Source organism: Coregonus lavaretus (assembly GCF_964263955.1).
Source record: "Coregonus lavaretus genome assembly, chromosome: 24".
Lineage (NCBI taxonomy): Eukaryota > Metazoa > Chordata > Actinopteri > Salmoniformes > Salmonidae > Coregonus > Coregonus lavaretus.
The window spans coordinates 44809602-44832814 of NC_140011.1; the positions used below are offsets into that span (position 1 = coordinate 44809602).

A 23213-nucleotide genomic window follows, 5' to 3' on the forward strand; every position below is an offset into this window, starting at 1 on the left:
AACCCCCCGCCCCCTGCCCTAACCCCCCGCCCTAACCCAGTTCAACACAGTGTCTTCCTAACAGCTCTAACCATATCTCTCCTGAACTGCATCAGATCACACTGCTCCAGCTCATCATATCTGCCTGAACGTAGGAAACAGAGGATGGTGGTTTTACAGGCTTCTTTACAGGGCTCTGACACGTGGCCTTTATGTCTGAGGTACCAGAACCGCTGGAACACACGGTCGTCCTGGAGGAAGGTCCGGATCAGCCCGTCCCAGTCCGACGGGAACAGGGAGGAGACGCCGTAGGCTTCCGACGCGCGGTAGAGGAGGGTCCATTTGGGGTTGGGGTCAGGGTTGGGGTAGAGGGGGAGTTGTGAGGTGGTGGGGAGCAGGGAGGAGACTCCTTCAGGCTGTCGGTTAGCCTCTGTAAGGTTTAGGATGTACGTCTCATGGTCCAGAACGAACCGAGAACTGCCCTTGTAGTTACCGTCAACCAGGTAGACCCGGTAACCTGGCAACCAGAAACAACATTTAGAGAAGTTGTACGGAAAATGTTTGAAATGTTTCTAGAACATGACTATACAACAGTTTCATGAGGTCTTGTCCTCTGACAGAGTAGAAGAGACCATACATTCTGATTTAGGGGGGTTAGGTTAGGGCGGGGGGCGGGGGGTCTGGCAATCGGTGGGTATAGAGTCTGTCTGACATGGGTTTTGAGGTTGTACGCGCATGTCTATGTGCACGAGTGATAACTGTAAAAGTATCTGACCTGGGTTGAGGTTTGTGTGCCTGGGTTGAGGTTTGTGTGCTTGTACCTGGGTTGAGGTTTGTGTGCTTGTACCTGGGTTGAGGTTTGTGTGCCTGGGTTGAGGTTTGTGTGCTTGTACCTGGGTTGAGGTTTGTGTACCTGGGTTGAGGTTTGTGTACCTGGATTGAGGTTTGTGTGCCTGGGTTGAGGTTTGTGTGCCTGGGTTGAGGTTTGTGTGCCTGGTTTGAGGTTTGTGTGCCTGGGTTGAGGTTTGTGTGCCTGGGTTGAGGTTTGTGTGCCTGGGTTGAGGTTTGTGTGCGTGTACCTGGGTTGAGGTTGACATAGGTGGTGACGGAGGGAGCGACGAAGGCCACGCCCACAGCCCTCGTCATCGTCTCCTCGTCATAAAACATCTGGAACTCATCCATGTGGGTGTGGCCAAAGAACTGACCCGTGATTGTACCCTCATACCTGGACACGGACGGATACACATATTAAAATCTCCCACAGTAGAAAAATGTTGATCCGATCCTGAACTTACATCAGTCAGAGAGAACTAGTTCTTAAACCTCTCCTCAGGGAAGACCACTATTTTGTTGTAGCTCACCTGATTAATCAACTCAAGGGCTTGATGATTAATTGACAAGTTGAACCAGGTGCGTTAGCTCTGGAATAGATCGAACACATGGAAGGGGGTCCCTGAGGAGAGGTGTGAGAACCAGTGAGAGAGAACTGAATGTCGCCTGGAGTCCACATGACGATATAAAAAAAATAACTAACTGATTGGTTCCAGTCTGGGGTTATATACACTGAACAAAAATACAAAACGCAACATGTAAAGTGTTGGCCCCATGTTTCATGAGCCGAAATAAAAATATCAAATTTTCCATACGCACAAAAATATAATTTCTCTCAAATGTTGTGCACAAATTTGTTTACATCCCTGTTAGTGAGCATTTTTCCTTTGCCAAGATAATCCATCCACCTGACAGGTGTGGCATATCAAGAAGCTGATTAAACAGCACGATCATTACACAGGTGCACCTTGTGCTGGGGACAATAAAAGGCCACTCTAAAATGTGCAGTTTTGTCACACAACACAATGCCACAGACTTCTAAAGTTGAGGGAGCGTGCAACTGCTGACTGCAGGAATGTCCACCAGACCTGTTGCCAGAGAATGTAATGTTAATTTCTCTACCAACGTAGTTTGAGAATTTGGCAGTACGTCCAACCGGCCTCACAACCGCAGACCACGTGTAACCACGCCAGCCCAGGACCTCCACATCCAGCTTCTTCACCTGCGGGATCGTCTGAGACCGGCCACCCGGACAGCTGATGAAACTGAGGAGTATTTCTGTCTGTAATAAAGCCCTTTTGTGGGGAAACACTCATTCTGATTGGCTGGGCCTGGCTCCCCATTGGGTGGGCCTACGCCCTCCCAGGCCCACCCATGGCTGCGCCCCTGCCCAGACATGTGAAATCCATAGATTAGGGCCTAATGAATGTATTTAAATTGACTGATTTCATTATATGAACTGAGAGTAAAACCGTTGAAATTGTTGCATGTTGCGTTTATATTTGTGTTCAGTATATATTGAAGTGACAGTAGATTGTTCCAGTCTGGGATCATGTAGTGGCTACCAAGGAAAAGAGGACTGTTATATGACCACGTAGACACTAGCCCTTCCTACCGGTTGATGATGTGGTAGTAGTTATCAGTTACATGACCACGTAGACACTAGCCCTTCCTACCGGTTGATGATGTGGTAGTAGTTATCAGTTACATGACCACGTAGACACTAGCCCTTCCTACCGGTTGATGATGTGGTAGTAGTTATCAGTTACTTGACCACGTAGACACTAGCCCTTCCTACCGGTTGATGATGTGGTAGTAGTTATCAGTTACATGACCACGTAGACACTAGCCCTTCCTACCGGTTGATGATGTGGTAGTAGTTATCAGTTACATGACCACGTAGACACTAGCCCTTCCTACCGGTTGATGATGTGGTAGTAGTTATCAGTTACATGACCACGTAGACACTAGCCCTTCCTACCGGTTGATGATGTGGTAGTAGTTATCAGTTACATGACCACGTAGACACTAGCCCTTCCTACCGGTTGATGATGTGGTAGTAGTTATCAGTTACATGACCACGTAGACACTAGCCCTTCCTACCGGTTGATGATGTGGTAGTAGTTATCAGTAACATGACCACGTAGACACTAGCCCTTCCTACCGGTTGATGATGTGGTAGTAGTTATCAGCAACATGACCACGTAGACACTAGCCCTTCCTACCGGTTGATGATGTGGTAGTAGTTATCAGCTACATGACCACGTAGACACTAGCCCTTCCTACCGGTTGATGATGTGGTAGTAGTTATCAGCTACATGACCACGTAGACACTAGCCCTTCCTACCGGTTGATGATGTGGTAGTAGTTATCAGCTACATGACCACGTAGACACTAGCCCTTCCTACCGGTTGATGATGTGGTAGTAGTTATCAGCTACATGACCACGCAGACACTAGCCCTTCCTACCGGTTGATGATGTGGTAGTAGTTATCAGCTACATGACCACGCAGACACTAGCCCTTCCTACCGGTTGATGATGTGGTAGTAGTTATCAGCTACATGACCACGCAGACACTAGCCCTTCCTACCGGTTGATGATGTGGTAGTAGTTATCAGCTACATGACCACGCAGACACTAGCCCTTCCTACCGGTTGATGATGTGGTAGTAGTTATCAGCTACATGACCACGCAGACACTAGCCCTTCCTACCGGTTGATGATGTGGTAGTAGTTATCAGCTACATGACCACGCAGACACTAGCCCTTCCTACCGGTTGATGATGTGGTAGTAGTTATCAGCTACATGACCACGCAGACACTAGCCCTTCCTACCGGTTGATGATGTGGTAGTAGTTATCAGCTACATGACCACGCAGACACTAGCCCTTCCTACCGGTTGATGATGTGGTAGTAGTTATCAGCTACATGACCACGCAGACACTAGCCCTTCCTACCGGTTGATGATGTGGTAGTAGTTATCAGCTACATGACCACGCAGACACTAGCCCTTCCTACCGGTTGATGATGTGGTAGTAGTTATCAGCTACATGACCACGCAGACACTAGCCCTTCCTACCGGTTGATGATGTGGTAGTAGTTATCAGCAACATGGCCACGCAGACACTAGCCCTTCCTACCGGTTGATGATGTGGTAGTAGTTATCAGCAACATGACCACGCAGACACTAGCCCTTCCTACCGGTTGATGATGTGGTAGTAGTTATCAGCTACATGACCACGCAGACACTAGCCCTTCCTACCGGTTGATGATGTGGTAGTAGTTATCAGCTACATGACCACGCAGACACTAGCCCTTCCTACCGGTTGATGATGTGGTAGTAGTTATCAGCTACATGACCACGCAGACACTAGCCCTTCCTACCGGTTGATGATGTGGTAGTAGTTATCAGCTACATGACCACGCAGACACTAGCCCTTCCTACCGGTTGATGATGTGGTAGTAGTTATCAGCAACATGACCACGCAGACACTAGCCCTTCCTACCGGTTGATGATGTGGTAGTAGTTATCAGCTACATGACCACGTAGACACTAGCCCTTCCTACCGGTTGATGATGTGGTAGTAGTTATCAGTTACATGACCACGTAGACACTAGCCCTTCCTACCGGTTGATGATGTGGTAGTAGTTATCAGCTACATGACCACGCAGACACTAGCCCTTCCTACCGGTTGATGATGTGGTAGTAGTTATCAGCAACATGACCACGCAGACACTAGCCCTTCCTACCGGTTGATGATGTGGTAGTAGTTATCAGCAACATGACCACGTAGACACTAGCCCTTCCTACCGGTTGATGATGTGGTAGTAGTTATCAGTTACATGACCACGTAGACACTAGCCCTTCCTACCGGTTGATGATGTGGTAGTAGTTATCAGCTACATGACCACGTAGACACTAGCCCTTCCTACCGGTTGATGATGTGGTAGTAGTTATCAGCTACATGACCACGTAGACACTAGCCCTTCCTACCGGTTGATGATGTGGTAGTAGTTATCAGCTACATGACCACGTAGACACTAGCCCTTCCTACCGGTTGATGATGTGGTAGTAGTTATCAGCTACATGACCACGCAGACACTAGCCCTTCCTACCGGTTGATGATGTGGTAGTAGTTATCAGCTACATGACCACGCAGACACTAGCCCTTCCTACCGGTTGATGATGTGGTAGTAGTTATCAGCTACATGACCACGCAGACACTAGCCCTTCCTACCGGTTGATGATGTGGTAGTAGTTATCAGCTACATGACCACGCAGACACTAGCCCTTCCTACCGGTTGATGATGTGGTAGTAGTTATCAGCTACATGACCACGCAGACACTAGCCCTTCCTACCGGTTGATGATGTGGTAGTAGTTATCAGCTACATGACCACGCAGACACTAGCCCTTCCTACCGGTTGATGATGTGGTAGTAGTTATCAGCTACATGACCACGCAGACACTAGCCCTTCCTACCGGTTGATGATGTGGTAGTAGTTATCAGCTACATGACCACGCAGACACTAGCCCTTCCTACCGGTTGATGATGTGGTAGTAGTTATCAGCTACATGACCACGCAGACACTAGCCCTTCCTACCGGTTGATGATGTGGTAGTAGTTATCAGCTACATGACCACGCAGACACTAGCCCTTCCTACCGGTTGATGATGTGGTAGTAGTTATCAGCTACATGACCACGCAGACACTAGCCCTTCCTACCGGTTGATGATGTGGTACTAGTTATCAGCTACATGACCACGCAGACACTAGCCCTTCCTACCGGTTGATGATGTGGTACTAGTTATCAGCAACATGACCACGCAGACACTAGCCCTTCCTACCGGTTGATGATGTGGTAGTAGTTATCAGCAACATGACCACGCAGACACTAGCCCTTCCTACCGGTTGATGATGTGGTAGTAGTTATCAGCTACATGACCACGCAGACACTAGCCCTTCCTACCGGTTGATGATGTGGTAGTAGTTATCAGCTACATGACCACGCAGACACTAGCCCTTCCTACCGGTTGATGATGTGGTAGTAGTTATCAGCAACATGACCACGCAGACACTAGCCCTTCCTACCGGTTGATGATGTGGTAGTAGTTATCAGCTACATGACCACGCAGACACTAGCCCTTCCTACCGGTTGATGATGTGGTAGTAGTTATCAGCTACATGACCACGCAGACACTAGCCCTTCCTACCGGTTGATGATGTGGTAGTAGTTATCAGCTACATGACCACGCAGACACTAGCCCTTCCTACCGGTTGATGATGTGGTAGTAGTTATCAGCTACATGACCACGCAGACACTAGCCCTTCCTACCGGTTGATGATGTGGTAGTAGTTATCAGTTACATGACCACGCAGACACTAGCCCTTCCTACCGGTTGATGATGTGGTAGTAGTTATCAGTTACATGACCACGTAGACACTAGCCCTTCCTACCGGTTGATGATGTTGTAGTAGTTATCAGTTACATGACCACGTAGACACTAGCCCTTCCTACCGGTTGATGATGTGGTAGTAGTTATCAGTTACATGACCACGTAGACACTAGCCCTTCCTACCGGTTGATGATGTTGTAGTAGTTATCAGTTACATGACCACGTAGACACTAGCCCTTCCTACCGGTTGATGATGTGGTAGTAGTTCCAACTCCAGCTGCTCAAACAGAGACCAGGGGGGATGTGACCAATGATGTGGACCTGAGACAGACAGACAGACAGGAGGGGGAGAGGGACAGACAGGAGGGGGGACAGACAGACAGGAGGGGGAGAGGGACAGACAGACAGGGGGGGGAGAGGGACAGACAGGAGGGGGAGAGGGACAGGCAGGAGGGGGAGAGGGACAGACAGGAGGGGGAGAGGGACAGACAGACAGGGGGGGAGAGGGACAGACAGGAGGGGGAGAGGGACAGGCAGGAGGGGGAGAGGGACAGACAGGAGGGGGAGAGGGACAGACAGACAGGGGGGGGAGAGGGACAGACAGACAGGGGGGGGAGAGGGACAGACAGACAGGAGGGGGAGAGGGACAGACAGACAGGAGGGGGAGAGGGACAGACAGACAGGAGGGGGAGAGGGACAGACAGACAGGAGGGGGAGAGGGACAGACAGACAGGAGGGGGAGAGGGACAGACAGACAGGAGGGGGAGAGGGACAGACAGACAGGAGGGGGAGAGGGACAGACAGGAGGGGGAGAGGGACAGATACGATGGTTATATTACAGCCAGCAAAGCAAATGACTCCCCAAAATCAACGCTTTAAAAATGAATATACCAAGTCTCACAAATTCAGCGCCCCCCCCCCCCCAATCATTTTCTTCAGCATATCCCTAAACTAAACATCCTCAGACTCATATCGGACCTCCATCTTTAACATTAGCCAGAAGTTCTCTCCCTTCTCCTCGCTGGCCTGTGATATTGGAGCGGGTTAGTTACACCCCCCTCCTCCTCCCAGTAGCCTGCAGTATATTGGCCAGCCACCTGGAGCTGGTCATCTATAACCCTCCTCCTCCCAGTAGCCTGCAGTATATTGGCCAGCCACCTGGAGCTGGTCATCTATAACCCTCCTCCTCCTCCCAGTAGCCTGCAGTATATTGGCCAGCCACCTGGAGCTGGTCATCTATAACCCTCCTCCTCCCAGTAGCCTGCAGTATATTGGCCAGCCACCTGGAGCTGGTCATCTATAACCCTCCTCCTCCTCCCAGTAGCCTGCAGTATATTGGCCAGCCACCTGGAGCTGGTCATCTATAACCCTCCTCCTCCCAGTAGCCTGCAGTATATTGGCCAGCCACCTGGAGCTGGTCATCTATAACCCTCCTCCTCCCAGTAGCCTGCAGTATATTGGCCAGCCACCTGGAGCTGGTCATCTATAACCCTCCTCCTCCCAGTAGCCTGCAGTATATTGGCCAGCCACCTGGAGCTGGTCATCTATAACCCTCCTCCTCCCAGTAGCCTGCAGTATATTGGCCAGCCACCTGGAGCTGGTCATCTATAACCCTCCTCCTCCCAGTAGCCTGCAGTATATTGGCCAGCCACCTGGAGCTGGTCATCTATAACCCTCCTCCTCCTCCCAGTAGCCTGCAGTATATTGGCCAGCCACCTGGAGCTGGTCATCTATAACCCTCCTCCTCCTCCCAGTAGCCTGCAGTATATTGGCCAGCCACCTGGAGCTGGTCATCTATAACCCTCCTCCTCCTCCCAGTAGCCTGCAGTATATTGGCCAGCCACCTGGAGCTGGTCATCTATAACCCTCCTCCTCCCAGTAGCCTGCAGTATATTGGCCAGCCACCTGGAGCTGGTCATCTATAACCCTCCTCCTCCCAGTAGCCTGTAGTATATTGGCCAGCCACCTGGAGCTGGTCATCTATAACCCTCCTCCTCCTCCCAGTAGCCTGCAGTATATTGGCCAGCCACCTGGAGCTGGTCATCTATAACCCTCCTCCTCCCAGTAGCCTGCAGTATATTGGCCAGCCACCTGGAGCTGGTCATCTATAACCCTCCTCCTCCCAGTAGCCTGCAGTATATTGGCCAGCCACCTGGAGCTGGTCATCTATAACCCTCCTCCTCCCAGTAGCCTGTAGTATATTGGCCAGCCACCTAGAGCTGGTCATCTATAACCCTCCTCCTCCCAGTAGCCTGCAGTATATTGGCCAGCCACCTGGAGCTGGTCATCTATAACCCTCCTCCTCCCAGTAGCCTGCAGTATATTGGCCAGCCACCTGGAGCTGGTCATCTATAACCCTCCTCCTCCTCCCAGTAGCCTGCAGTATATTGGCCAGCCACCTGGAGCTGGTCATCTATAACCCTCCTCCTCCTCCCAGTAGCCTGCAGTATATTGGCCAGCCACTGGAGCTGGTCATCTATAACCCTCCTCCTCCTCCCAGTAGCCTGCAGTATATTGGCCAGCCACTGGAGCTGGTCATCTATAACCCTCCTCCTCCCAGTAGCCTGCAGTATATTGACCAGCCACCTGGAGCTGGTCATCTATAACCCTCCTCCTCCTCCCAGTAGCCTGCAGTATATTGGCCAGCCACCTGGAGCTGGTCATCTATAACCCTCCTCCTCCTCCCAGTAGCCTGCAGTATATTGGCCAGCCACCTGGAGCTGGTCATCTATAACCCTCCTCCTCCCAGTAGCCTGCAGTATATTGGCCAGCCACCTGGAGCTGGTCATCTATAACCCTCCTCCTCCCAGTAGCCTGCAGTATATTGGCCAGCCACCTGGAGCTGGTCATCTATAACCCTCCTCCTCCCAGTAGCCTGCAGTATATTGGCCAGCCACCTGGAGCTGGTCATCTATAACCCTCCTCCTCCTCCCAGTAGCCTGCAGTATATTGGCCAGCCACCTGGAGCTGGTCATCTATAACCCTCCTCCTCCCAGTAGCCTGCAGTATATTGGCCAGCCACCTGGAGCTGGTCATCTATAACCCTCCTCCTCCCAGTAGCCTGCAGTATATTGGCCAGCCACCTGGAGCTGGTCATCTATAACCCTCCTCCTCCTCCCAGTAGCCTGCAGTATATTGGCCAGCCACCTGGAGCTGGTCATCTATAACCCTCCTCCTCCCAGTAGCCTGCAGTATATTGACTAGCCACCTGGAGCTGGTCATCTATAACCCTCCTCCTCCTCCCAGTAGCCTGCAGTATATTGGCCAGCCACCTGGAGCTGGTCATCTATAACCCTCCTCCTCCTCCCAGTAGCCTGCAGTATATTGACCAGCCACTGGAGCTGGTCATCTATAACCCTCCTCCTCCCAGTAGCCTGCAGTATATTGGCCAGCCACCTGGAGCTGGTCATCTATAACCCTCCTCCTCCCAGTAGCCTGCAGTATATTGGCCAGCCACCTGGAGCTGGTCATCTATAACCCTCCTCCTCCCAGTAGCCTGCAGTATATTGGCCAGCCACTGGAGCTGGTCATCTATAACCCTCCTCACCCTCTCTCCCTTCTCCTCGCTGGCCTGTAGTATGTGGATCAGCCACTGGAGCTGGTTAGCAGGGTCAGTAGAGTTGACCATCAGCCAGTAATTTTCCCTGGCACAGAAGTTCATGTTCAGAGACACCACTCGAAGACCTGGCTGGACCTCTACCGTGTAGAACCCACCATGCCTGGATAGAGGGGTGAGGGAGAGGGGTGAGGGAGAGCGAGGGAAACAAATTAGCAGAAATATAAAAGCCTCAATCACAGAGAAATGACATCACAATCCAATGCCACCTGGACGATGTTACTGTATAACATCTCTGAAAACCTTTGTCGCCCAAGGGGAAATGGAGGGGGACTATGGTCGCCCAAGGGGAAATGGAGGGGGACTATGGTCGCCCAAGGGGAAATGGAGGGGGACTATGGTCGCCCAAGGGGAAATCGGTCGCCGTCCGGGGGACTATGGTCGCCGTCCGTTTGTTAGTAGGCATGTTAGTCACACGTGATCTCATTGACAACTTGGCTGAATAACGAGTCATTAAGATCCAGCAGAATGGCCAGGGGGTCGCTATAGTAACCAACTGAAATCTATTGGGACCCATCAAGTTGAATGTTTTCACTTATTAATTAATGCAAATTTGTTATAAAATTGTCACGAATTGGCCCAAGGGGGGTGTGCTGCATCATTCGTGGGGGGACGACATTGTTTACTATTGCCTTGTTTAGGGGTAAACTACTCCATTAACTAGTTCCTCTGAGTCTGTGACCAGCAACTAACCCATACCCTTTCTGGTGCCTGGCCCAACCTCCACCACCACAGATGGGCCTACAGTGGATTCAGAAAGTATTCAGACCCCTTTACTTTTTCCACATTTTGTTACAGCCTTATTCTAAAACGGATTACATTGTTGTTGTTTTTTTACCCATCGATCTACACACAATACCTCATAATGACAAAGCAAAAACAGGTTTATAAAAAACAGAAATATCACATTTACATAAGTATTCAGACCCTTTACTCAGTACTTTGTTGAATAACCTTTGGCAGCGATTACAGCCTCGAGTCTTCTTGGGTATGACGCTACAAGCTTGGCACACCTGTATTTGGAGAGGTTCTCCCATTCTTCTCTGCAGATCCTCTCAAGCTCTGTCAGGTTGTAATGGGAGCGTTTTCACATTTTCAAGGACATTCGGAGACTTGTCCCGAAGCCACTCCTGCGTTGTCTTGGCTGTGCGCTTAGGGTCGTTGTCCTTCTGGAAGGTTCTCCCATCTCCACAGAGGAACTCTAGAGCTCTGTCAGAGTGACCATCGGGTTCTTGGTCACCTCCCTGACCAAGGCCCTTCTCCCCCAATTGCTCAGTTTGGCTGGGCGGCCAACTCTAGGAAGAGTCTTGGTGGTTCCAAACTTCTTCCATTTAAGAATGATGGAGGACACTGTGTTCTTGGGGACCTTCAATGCTGCAGACATTTTTTGGTACCCTTCCCCAGACCTGTGCCTCGACACAATCCTGTCTCGGAGCTCTACGGACAATTCCTTCGACCTCATGGCTTGGTTTTTGCTCTGATATGCACTCTCAACTGTGGGACCTTATATAGACAGGTGTGTGCCTTTCCAAATCATGTCCAATCAATTGAATTTACCACAGGTGGACTCCAATCAAGTTGTAGAAACATCAAGGATAAATCAATGGAAACAGGATGCACCGGAGCTCAATTTCGAGTCTCATAGCAAAGGGTCTGAATACTTATTTAAATAAGGTATTTGTTTTTTTATTTTGAATAAATGTGCAAACATTTCTACAAACCTGTTTTCGCTTCGTCATTATGGGGTATTGTGTGTAGAATTTTTATTGATTTAATCCATTTTTGAATATGGCTGTAACGTAACACAACGTGGAAAACGGGAAGGGGTCTGAAAACTGTCCGAATGCACTGTATGTTTAGCTGATCCAGTCGGGGAGGGGGGAGGAGATACCTGGTCAGTTGCACAACTAAATTATATACATTCAACTAAAATGTCTTCCACAGTTAACCCAACCCCTCTAAAATCAGAGAGGTGTGGAGGGGCTGCCTTAAAATGACGTTGACGGCACTGGACCCATGTGTTGCTGGCCCAGACAGGTAGTGTTCCTCTGCCCAGGCGTTGCTGAAGCATGCCAGATCTCACAACGCATGGATAGGGGTTTTAACATGTCAGCTAACCACATCATGATACTGCAATCTGGTGCCCAAATGCAGTCATTGAGTCAACTCCCGAGTGGCGCAGTGGTCTAAGGCTGTGCCACTAGAGATCCTGGTTCTAATCCAGGCTCTGTCGTAGTCGGCCGCGACCGGGAGACCCATGGGGCGGTGCACAATTGGCCCAGCGTCGTCTAGGGTAGGGGAGGGAATGGCCGGCAGGGATGTAGCTCAGTTGGTAGAGCATGGCGTTTGCAACGCCAGGGTTGTGTGTTTGATTCCCACGGGGGGTATGAAAAAATAAATAAAAATAATAATAATGTATGCACTCACTAACTGTAAGTCGCTCTGGATAAGAGCGTCTGCTAAATGACGTAAAATGTGACGTGGCACATAACCATTGGTTGATGCATGCAATGTCTGAGCAGGGGAACACAACCGCCGCCTCAGCAGAACTACTCCCCACTACAGATGGCTACTCCTCCCCATCTGGGATCAGTTTCCCGCTAGATACAGATATGGGATCAGCTTTAGTGTGGGGGAAAAGCTAAACTTACCCAGGATCAGCATCTAGGGGGAACTTCCTACCCTACTCCATCCAACCCTGTAGGCCCATTTGGCTGCTGAGCTAGAAGATTATTCAGTCAATCATCATCATACCGAAGGGTCTTCAGGGCCTGTTCTGGTAACCATGGCGCCCACTCCTCGGCCATGGTGTCATAGAGCCAGCTTGACGACCGGTTGCCATGGACGAACGGCGGGGGGAAACTGTTGACAGGTGTGCTCTCATGGTTACCGATCGCCGGGTACACCTTCACGTTACCTAGGTGACTACAGAGAGAGAAGAAGAATAAGGTGGTCAGTTACCGTTCAACCTGTGTGTGAGATTGTGTATCCCCATGTGTACCTGTGTATCAGTCTGGTGATAACGGAGAGTTCAGACAGTTGTTGATTCCTGGTTTGAGACCAGATGTTATGAGCGGGTATATCTCCCGTCCAGTAGACCCAGTCCCATGGTCCGGTTCTAGCTGCGTTCTCCAACAGGTTCTCCACAGTTCTCAGGGGCAGGTCACATTTACTGTAGGAGCCCCAGAACCCAGCCCCTCTCCGACGCCAGCTGGGAGATCCAGACTCGTTACGACAACACAGCGGGTCCTTACAGTCAGCAGAGCTGCCCACCGCATACTCCTGTTCACAAATAACACCAGGATGGACATAAGATATTTTTATTTATTTGTTATTTGATTAGGATCTCCATTAGCTGTTGCGAAAGCAGCAACTATTCTTCCTGGGGTTCCACACAAAGAATGACATTACAGAACATTAATGATGATTGCCACAATGCTTGAAGCGATTATCTTGCGTTAGTTGAAGCTAAACTTAATGAAATGCCTATAAAGTTATTCCCCCCCCCCCCCCCTTTTAGTTTTAGATGCATTTGAAGATCAGTTTATAAAAAAAAAAAAAAAAAGGTATCACCCATTCTAATACTGTTTAACTCCTTATTTAGAATTTCAGTGAGCTCAACTGGCTTTTGGTGCTGACATGCAGAGTGTGAATCATCAGCATTCAGTCATTCTAGCTCCTTGTCCAAATAAAGAGTAAGAGCCCAAGGAAGAGCCCTGAGGGACACCGCACACCCCATTGGCCAACGTACAATCACTGGATAATAAACTGGATGATCTCCGATCAAGACTATCCTACCAACGGGACATTATAAACTGTAATATCTTAATGTTGTTTCACCGAGTCGTGGCTGTACGACGACATGGATCTATGCGAAGGGAGATGTGTCCCGCTGCATGAGACAAAATGGTGGTCACCAATGTTCCCTACATTTTTTCGGCATGGAGCAAATTTCAGGTCTGTTGAGCGCAAACTTGAACGTTGTGGAAGTTCTGTGCAACTGCCAGAGCGCGTTTACTACGAACACTGAGGCTGTACCCGCTTGAAGTTAGTTTTAAACAGTGGCCAAGTAGGCTACTGTGTCTATTTGATCATAATGTAGGCCTACCAGAGTGGCCTACCATCAAAAACAATGGAGAAAATGCATCCCATAACATTTTAACATGGAAAATAGCTGTTCTATCATTCAGCCTACAGTAGCAGCCAATGTGTGGTGTTCAATGTAGACCTACATTCCATGAGACTTTTGGAAAAAAAAAAAAAAAAATGCAGGGTGTGACAACCTGTTTATCCACTTCAGACAAGGTGACTGAAAGTGTTGTTTGATGCAAGAAACTACTACTTCAAAATAAAAATGCATTATTCCCATAACATTATTGCGTTGAATCGATCACAAATAGTGTTAACAGGGGAGTCAAGATCACCGAGTCAAAACGAAATCCGAGATCTACCCAGATTATTATTTTTTAACAGGATTTAAAAACATAAGCCTATGCAACATTAACCAATTAAAAACAGTACTGTAGCAATGAGGTTAGTGCAGTAGGCTATAGGTCCAATACATTATCACTGCATATTGGCTTTGATTCAATTGCCCGGCCAAAGCATTGTTTCTGCCATTTAAAAAAATTTATATTTAAATTAAATAATGAGCTTTATATTTTACTGGGCTGATGGTGCCTCCATCTGATGGTCCGTCTCAGTGGAGGGAGAGAGCAGCAGACTAAGGGGTTCGCCTCTCACCATCCCTCCGCTCTCCCTTTCCTCCGCCTCTCTCCATCCCTCCTCTCTCCCTTTCCTCCACTGCCTCTCACCATCCCTCCTCTCTCCCTTTCCTCCACTGCCTCTCACCAGCCCTCCTCTCTCCCTTTCCTTCGCCTCTCACCAGCCCTCCTCTCTCCCTTTCCTTCGCCTCTCACCAGCCCTCCTCTCTCCCTTTCCTCCACTGCCTCTCACCAGCCCTCCTCTCTCCCTTTCCTCCGCCTCTCACCAGCCCTCCTCTCTCCCTTTCCTTCGCCTCTCACCAGCCCTCCTCTCTCCCTTTCCTTCGCCTCTCACCAGCCCTCCTCTCTCCCTTTCCTTCGCCTCTCACCATCCCTCCTCTCTCCCTTTCCTTCGCCTCTCACCAGCCCTCCTCTCTCCCTTTCCTTCGCCTCTCACCAGCCCTCCTCTCTCCCTTTCCTCCACTGCCTCTCACCAGCCCTCCTCTCTCCCTTTCCTCCACTGCCTCTCACCAGCCCTCCTCTCTCCCTTTCCTTCGCCTCTCAGCATCCCTCCTCTCTCCCTTTCCTCCACTGCCTCTCACCAGCCCTCCTCTCTCCCTTTCCTTCGCCTCTCACCATCCCTCCTCTCTCCCTTTCCTCCACTGCCTCTCAGCATCCCTCCACTCTCCCTTTCCTCCACTGACACTGACCACAAAAAGGGACACCGTCTTCCAGCTGATGGTGAAACTCGAGTCGCATCGCATTACTTCTGCCTCATGCACAAATTCATGTTGTTTCTCCTACGACCAGAGACAGTGAAATATTCCTCGATATAAAAAAAAGACCCAAGCTGCTAATAATAATAACACAAGCCTATAGATCCACTTTCCTACTCATTCATTACTGCTGCAGTACTTGTTGTAACGCTGAGTGGAAATAGGAAGAAAGTGCATTTTATGGCTTATAAAAGTGTTGAATACAAAGTGTTGACAGTGCTGAGTAAGAACATAAAAGTCACTCAAAAACAGCAGCTCTTTGCTGTGTTCGTTGACGGTCTCGTCATGGTTTTAAAACGTTTTGAAATCTCACAGTATCAACTTCGCTGTAGCTTTCTTTTACGCCTGCTACGTTACTGCAGACATGGTCATCTGAGCCATCCGATTGGCCAGCGGTGGGCCTATAGTGCACTTGATTTGCTCTCTGGGAAGGCAAAGTCTGTACCTTCATGAAATGGTTCAAGACGGCAAGTTCGCCTACTACCCGGCGCGCAATAGGATGCCCTGTCACCTTAATTTAGCCACTTCCTTAGATTAACCTCTTAAATGGAAACGGAAAAATGTAGTGCTATTCAGGTGTAATTACATGATTCTGACTTGGTATATTTGGAAAGACATCTGAGAGATGAGGAAATTATCATCAGAAGATAGGAGTTACATAGTTCAGAATACACAAGATCAAGCACACACACAAAATAACTTTTTTTTATTTTGAAAGTCATCTTTCATTGACAAGCTATAATAAGTGAATTATTGATGCCCAGAGCTGGAAACACATCAGATGGCTTCCACAACATGTGAACAATATCATATATATATATTTTTTAAAGGCATTGATCGTCCTAACAACTAGAAATGGGCAGATGTTTTAGTATGTGTTGTCAGGTGTGGTCACGGGACGTTTCCAAGTGTCCTTAAACCTCTCCAAAGTGGCACATGTCTGTAAATTAGATAATTACAGTTTCACAATCCCTGAATGCTACTTGTTCAGTATAAAAACAATTTCTACCATATCAACCTCACTCAAACATTGTGGTGGTGTTATGGGGTATCCAGGGTACATTCAACCTCTCCAAAAGGGTCCAAATGTGGTAATTGCACTGTTTTTTGCACACTGGCTGTGCCTAAAAGTGAATGTTCACCATAGAAACTAAATTTCTACAACACCAACCTCTCTCAAACATTGCGGAGGTGTCGGGGGACATACAGGGGATATCCAAGTGTTTTTTTCAACCTCTCCAAAGTGCCTGAACATTTAGCCTAGGCATATCCAATGTTTTGCTCCCACATACAAATGAACTGTTTACATTAGCATTCGTGTTCATTTTACTTCCCAGGGTGTAGATGATTAGATTTTCACTTTCACCGTAGCTTGTGCATGTTGTGATAGTCTTTGAAGCAGGCCCTCTCTGCCAGGAAACATAATGCAAACTGGCATTTCACCCATTCTTCCCCCCCCTGTGTTTTGTGCAGTTTCTTCCTTTTTGTCTTTTGGTGTGTCGGATAGTGGTAAGAAAAAGTCTTATACCACTTCCTGGTCTTGTGGATAGGTCGACACCCCCCACGCTGGCATTGTAGTCCTTCACAGAAACATTCTTCCCTTTTCACCCTCCTTGAGACATGGTCGTTATTGAATGCCTTATGCTGTGTGGTGAGCATGGTTACTTCCCTAGTGCCCTTCCATTTCACAAAAAGCAGCTGGTTAGTCCTGATCCAACGTATGGTCCCGCTCTCCGCTGTCTTGGTCATGTGGTTTACCTTGGTCTTGGGGAAACCCATTCTGTTAGGACGTATGGTGCCACAAGCCCCTATTTTATTTTTCAAGAGGTCTATGAAAAGTGGATGTAGAACCATCATACGGGGTGATTGACATAGCAGTTGGGGGGGGGGGGTGAAGACCTTGACCGGCGGGGGCGCTTGCTGGGGAGGGGGGGCTCCCAAACGTCCAAATCCTGTGAATAAAATAAAGGGACATATTGTTCTAAGACACACAGAATTACATTTGACTAAATTTACAAAACGACATTACTGTAAAGTAAAAACACCTAAACTTTCTGTACAGTGACTCACATAGGTGTGAAGCACACACACTGCAAACAGCAACACTTTGGTGACAAAAGCAGAGGTGAGAACCACAAATAAACAATGGCCACGAGAGTTTAGTGGCCTCTCCAAAGTTACAAGGATGAAACTTAGAACAGCAAACTAATATGAAAACATAGACAATAACTACTTCGGAATTATATAACATTGAAATTACATAGGCCTACGTAAACTAAATCCAAAGCATAGAAAGCAGATAACTTATAAAAAATGAAATACATAGTAGTAGCTATATAAAGTCATAAAAATAATTTACTTACGGATCTAAAAGTGGATCCAATCCTTCTAGAAATCAATCTTCGTCGGACGAGTCGAAATCCTCGTTGTCCAAATCGCTCCCCTAATCCGTGTCCGACCAGTATTTTATTCAAAGCTTCTATGCCGGTATACTTATTCATAGCTGCCTTTTTAGCTTCCTGTTTGATATTCTTAGTTATTACCTACCCCCCCCCCCCCCCCAAAATCGAAGCTTAACTTGTAAGATGTTTGCTGTTTGGTGAAAACGTTGTGTAAAATAAACATTTTGACTCTCGGGGCTGGTGATCAATAACGGCAGGTCACAGGCAGACAAATAACACCTCCTCATGATCTGTGGAGTCCCGGCGTTCGGTGTGTGTCGACGTATTCCGTGTTTTTTTTGTTTATGTTTACTTAGTTTATGCTTCACAACGCTAACCGGAACGTAGGTAGCAGCCATCTTGAAATGAGGTCATCGGCTCAGCCTGCACTTATACATTCGTATCCCCATATATGGTAGTAGGTCACACCAAAGATTTTAAGGCACAGATCAATAGCCAAGACACTCTGCTTTTGCAGATAGCGGCTACCGTTCTCATACCGGACTGAATTTAATTTTTTAAAAATCTAAATAAGGTCCCCAAATACAGGGACTTTACATTTAAGAGGTTAAACAACATTTTGTATGATCCTTTATAAATTACTTTAGGCCCAACCTTTGGCCTTGTCATTGCCACTATGTTATGGTCACTACAGCCAATGGGAATTGATATTGCTTTGGAGCAAAACTCTGGAGCATTAGTGAAGATATGATCACAGATCCAACACTATTGGTATGCACTGTAGTTGGTTGAGTGATAACCTGGGTCATGTTACAGCCATTAGTCACAGAAGCTTCCTCTTCATAGCTAGTTACTAACCAGAAAATAGACCTCTGTTAACATCACACACTATCAAGCATTGCAACCATTATCCAAATACTGACTGTTAACACTTGGCCTATAGCAGCACCACTAAATAAGATGATTTAGATGAGGCAGGTGAACTTGCAACCACAACACTTAACATAAGCTTCACAGGTATATGGCTCTGAACATATACGGCATCACCTCCCCCATAGGCATTCCTGTCTTTTCTGTATATGTTATATATCGTTGTATAGCTACTGCGTTCTCAAAAGGAATGATCTAAGTGAATAGATACCCACTACTCCAGAGCACACCCAATTGAACTTGTCAACAACTTAATGATTAGCGAAATTAGGTGAGCTAGTTCAGGACTACAGCCACGGTGAAACGTCTTCCGTGAGGAGAGGCCTGAAAAACTGTCCTACCACATTGACTTACCTGATCCCAGTGTATGTCTGTGAGGAAGAGGACCCTGCTCTGTGGTGCTCCGGGCTTGGGGGGCGTGGGTGGGGTGACTGGGGGTTTTGGGATCTGGGGTAGGGTAACGTTCCAGGGGGCATAGATATCGAAGCGTCCGCATGACCTCCCCACCAGCACAGCACAGGCCTCCGACGGCCACAACAGAGACTGCTGCAAGGCCCTGAAAACAGGATGAAGGACATAACCATTACTTAAATCTACCCATCTCCATCAAAACAAAAAGGCATGTAGTCCAGGAGCAGCGAGCACGTCACCTCATTAAATAAATGCTGAGGACAGAATCTCTTCAGATGTGTATGCAGTCACTGTCCTACCATGCACTGCAGCAGACTCATGATAGATCAGGAAAAATGTTGGATTTGAAACATTTATTCATGAAAAAGAGGATGATGTCAGAGAATCAGGACCAATCCCAAGCCTACCTGATGAAGTCATCTCTGAACAGCTCCGTGATTTGTCGACAGACCCGCTCTTCAGCCAGGTGGAGACGGATACAGGCCTCTCCCACGGCCCGCGCTACACGCTCCTCATTAACATCACTCTACATGGGAGAGGAAGTAGCGAGGAGAGAGGTTAGACAGACGGATACAGGCCTCACCCACGGCCTGCTCAACATTCACATCACTGTACATGGGAGAAGAGAGAGACAACCACCAATTTCCTCAGATATGAAATTATACAAGTTGAAACTAGGGTTGCAAAAATCACAAAACCCTGATGGGAGGATTCCAGATTCCCTGCTTATTCCCTCTTGATTTGGTGAATCTTCTAACCAGGTTGACAGACTATAGAGAAAAGCGAGACATTTCATTGGCTCCTTTTTTTCCCCTGGTTCATCTACAGTCAATGAACTAAGCAGACAAGACCCAGCTGCCATCACATTGGTGTCTAAGCAGACAAGACCCAGCTGCCATCACATTGGTGTCTAAGCAGACAAGACCCAGCTGCCATCACATTGGTGTCTAAGCAGACCGGAACTGTTACAACGGTCTGAGTGGGACATCATCACTTAAATCCACCATTTTTGGTTAAATCCACCATTTTTGGTTGTGATCGTCAGATCTCAATATCATGCTTCAGCCCAATTTTTCAGTCTCACCCAAAATGCACCCGGTTTGCCTCAGTGATGCCTCAGTGACGTTCACTCAGCACCAGGCCTAACCACAGAGCCGTCTTCCAGTCCAGTGACGTTCACTCAGCACCAGGCCTAACCACAGAGCCGTCTTCCAGTCCAGTGACGTTCACTCAGCACCAGGCCTAACCACAGAGCCGTCTTCCAGTCCAGTGACGTTCACTCAGCACCAGGCCTAACCACAGAGCCGTCTTCCAGTCCAGTGACGTTCACTCAGCACCAGGCCTAACCACAGAGCCGTCTTCCAGTCCAGTGACGTTCACTCAGCACCAGGCCTAACCACAGAGCCGTCTTCCAGTCCAGTGACGTTCACTCAGCACCAGGCCTAACCACAGAGCCGTCTTCCAGTCCAGTGACGTTCACTCAGCACCAGGCCTAACCACAGAGCCGTCTTCCAGTCCAGTGACGTTCACTCAGCACCAGGCCTAACCACAGAGCCGTCTTCCAGTCCAGTGACGTTCACTCAGCACCAGGCCTAACCACAGAGCCGTCTTCCAGTCCAGTGACGTTCACTCAGCACCAGGCCTAACCACAGAGCCGTCTTCCAGTCCAGTGACGTTCACTCAGCACCAGGCCTAACCACAGAGCCGTCTTCCAGTCCAGTGACGTTCACTCAGCACCAGGCCTAACCACAGAGCCGTCTTCCAGTCCAGTGACGTTCACTCAGCACCAGGCCTAACCACAGAGCCGTCTTCCAGTCCAGTGACGTTCACTCAGCACCAGGCCTAACCACAGAGCCGTCTTCCAGTCCAGTGACGTTCACTCAGCACCAGGCCTAACCACAGAGCCGTCTTCCAGTCCAGTGACGTTCACTCAGCACCAGGCCTAACCACAGAGCCGTCTTCCAGTCCAGTGACGTTCACTCAGCACCAGGCCTAACCACAGAGCCGTCTTCCAGTCCAGTGACGTTCACTCAGCACCAGGCCTAACCACAGAGCCGTCTTCCAGTCCAGTGACGTTCACTCAGCACCAGGCCTAACCACAGAGCCGTCTTCCAGTCCAGTGACGTTCACTCAGCACCAGGCCTAACCACAGAGCCGTCTTCCAGTCCAGTGACGTTCACTCAGCACCAGGCCTAACCACAGAGCCGTCTTCCAGTCCAGTGACGTTCACTCAGCACCAGGCCTAACCACAGAGCCGTCTTCCAGTCCAGTGACGTTCACTCAGCACCAGGCCTAACCACAGAGCCGTCTTCCAGTCCAGTGACGTTCACTCAGCACCAGGCCTAACCACAGAGCCGTCTTCCAGTCCAGTGATGTTCACTCAGCACCAGGCCTAACCACAGAGCCGTCTTCCAGTCCAGTGATGTTCACTCAGCACCAGGCCTAACCACAGAGCCGTCTTCCAGTCCAGTGACGTTCACTCAGCACCAGGCCTAACCACAGAGCCGTCTTCCAGTCCAGTGACGTTCACTCAGCACCAGGCCTAACCACAGAGCCGTCTTCCAGTCCAGTGACGTTCACTCAGCACCAGGCCTAACCACAGAGCCGTCTTCCAGTCCAGTGACGTTCACTCAGCACCAGGCCTAACCACAGAGCCGTCTTCCAGTCAGGCCTCTAAAATATGTCACTTTCAGTTTGTCTTCAGACAAGAGATCGCCTTATACCCTAGTTAACAAAAGCTGCAAGTTGTAAAATGACTAAAAATTTAAAAGAAATGTAAAAAAATATATATATTTATATGTGATTCTGGTTGCTCGTCATTTCAACTACCTTTAGTTTGGCCGGTGTAGGCCGTGATTGTAAATAAGAGTGTTCTTAACTTTACTTGCCTAGTTAAATAAAGGTTAAATAAATAATACATTGAAAGAGATTAATAGGCCTGGAGCGCTTGCTACTGGGATGAAGTATTATGGAACATCTATGTCTCTGTCCCAAACGGTACCCTATTCTGTATGGGTCCTGGTCAAATGCAGTGCCCTATAAAAAGGAAATAGGGTGCTATTTGAGACTCAAGACAGGTTGTCTGACAACGTCACGGGAATAACGCACGCGCATTGATGTAGCCGGCAGGTGTGGGTTATGATTTTTGAATGGTCAGATAGCTGGAAACAATTACAAGACGCTGCCATGTGGGGGATCGTACGTGGCTCGTTTGAGCTTGTTCTTGACACCATGTCTTGTTTTGACTGATTTCATGTCATTGCTAATAGGGATAAAATTCTCTAGCTAGCTAAGGATTTACTTGAAAACGTCAAGCCCTCATTGTGCAAAATGTATTTATGTTTTCAATAAACATGGAGATGAAGTATAGTTTACATGTCATCAGTCTAAGCCAACCCTGTCTGTTTTACCACAGTAGAACACGTATCGGTTCTGTTGCTAAACAACCAACCAGTCTATTGCGTGCCCATTGCCATTGCTAGTTTGATACAGCTATGACAACTTAAGTCACACAGATGAGCGGTGCGGTTTACTGAACCAGGTCAAGGTTAGGTGCTGCACTCACATGATCACCTGTACCAACTCACATGATCAGCTGTACCAACTCACATGATCAGCTGTACCAACTCACATGATCACCTGTACCAACTCACATGATCACCTGTACCAACTCACATGATCACCTGTACCAACTCACATGATCAGCTGTACCAACTCACATGATCAGCTGTACCAACTCACATGATCAGCTGTACCAACTCACATGATCACCTGTACCAACTCACATGATCACCTGTACCAACTCACATGATCAGCTGTACCAACGCACATGATCAGCTGTACTAACGCACATGATCAGCTGTAATTGCAAAGACCTTTGTGACTTCTGAAACATGTCGTCTCAAAACGGAGTCATGGTTTTATGAAGACAACTTCCCTGTCAGTCTTCTTTGTTTGAACACACTACAGCCCTCAAATTCAGGTAGAACAGAAAACCAGCAGTGGTCCGGACCTCGTAGGGAAAGCTTTGAAACCCCCTGTCCAGCGTTGAAACCCCCTGTCCTACAGGGAAAGCGTTTAAACCAAGCTGCTGTTGTTCCTGCCCTGTATGCCTACATGTGCCAAGCGGTCCAGGCTTTTACGGTGTACTAACCCCCGTTAGCACAGG

The 23213-nt window shown here is 48.5% G+C and overlaps 1 protein-coding gene across 1 annotated transcript in view; it reads right to left on the reverse strand.

Annotated features, from left to right (window-relative positions):
• Nucleotides 1-19: 19 nt before the first annotated feature.
• LOC311099712 (sphingomyelin phosphodiesterase-like) overlaps nt 20-23213 on the reverse strand; it is a 23930-nt gene continuing 736 nt past the window's right edge. The window contains exons 2-9 of the mRNA XM_084140452.1: nt 19453-19571; nt 18989-19190; nt 12825-13105; nt 12578-12748; nt 9755-9926; nt 6452-6528; nt 1059-1204; nt 20-496 (exon numbers count right to left, since the gene is read on the reverse strand). Of these exons, the coding sequence (XP_083996578.1) occupies nt 42-496; nt 1059-1204; nt 6452-6528; nt 9755-9926; nt 12578-12748; nt 12825-13105; nt 18989-19190; nt 19453-19571 (1623 nt within the window). The 3' untranslated portion in view covers nt 20-41. The remainder of the gene's footprint in view (nt 497-1058; nt 1205-6451; nt 6529-9754; nt 9927-12577; nt 12749-12824; nt 13106-18988; nt 19191-19452; nt 19572-23213) is intronic.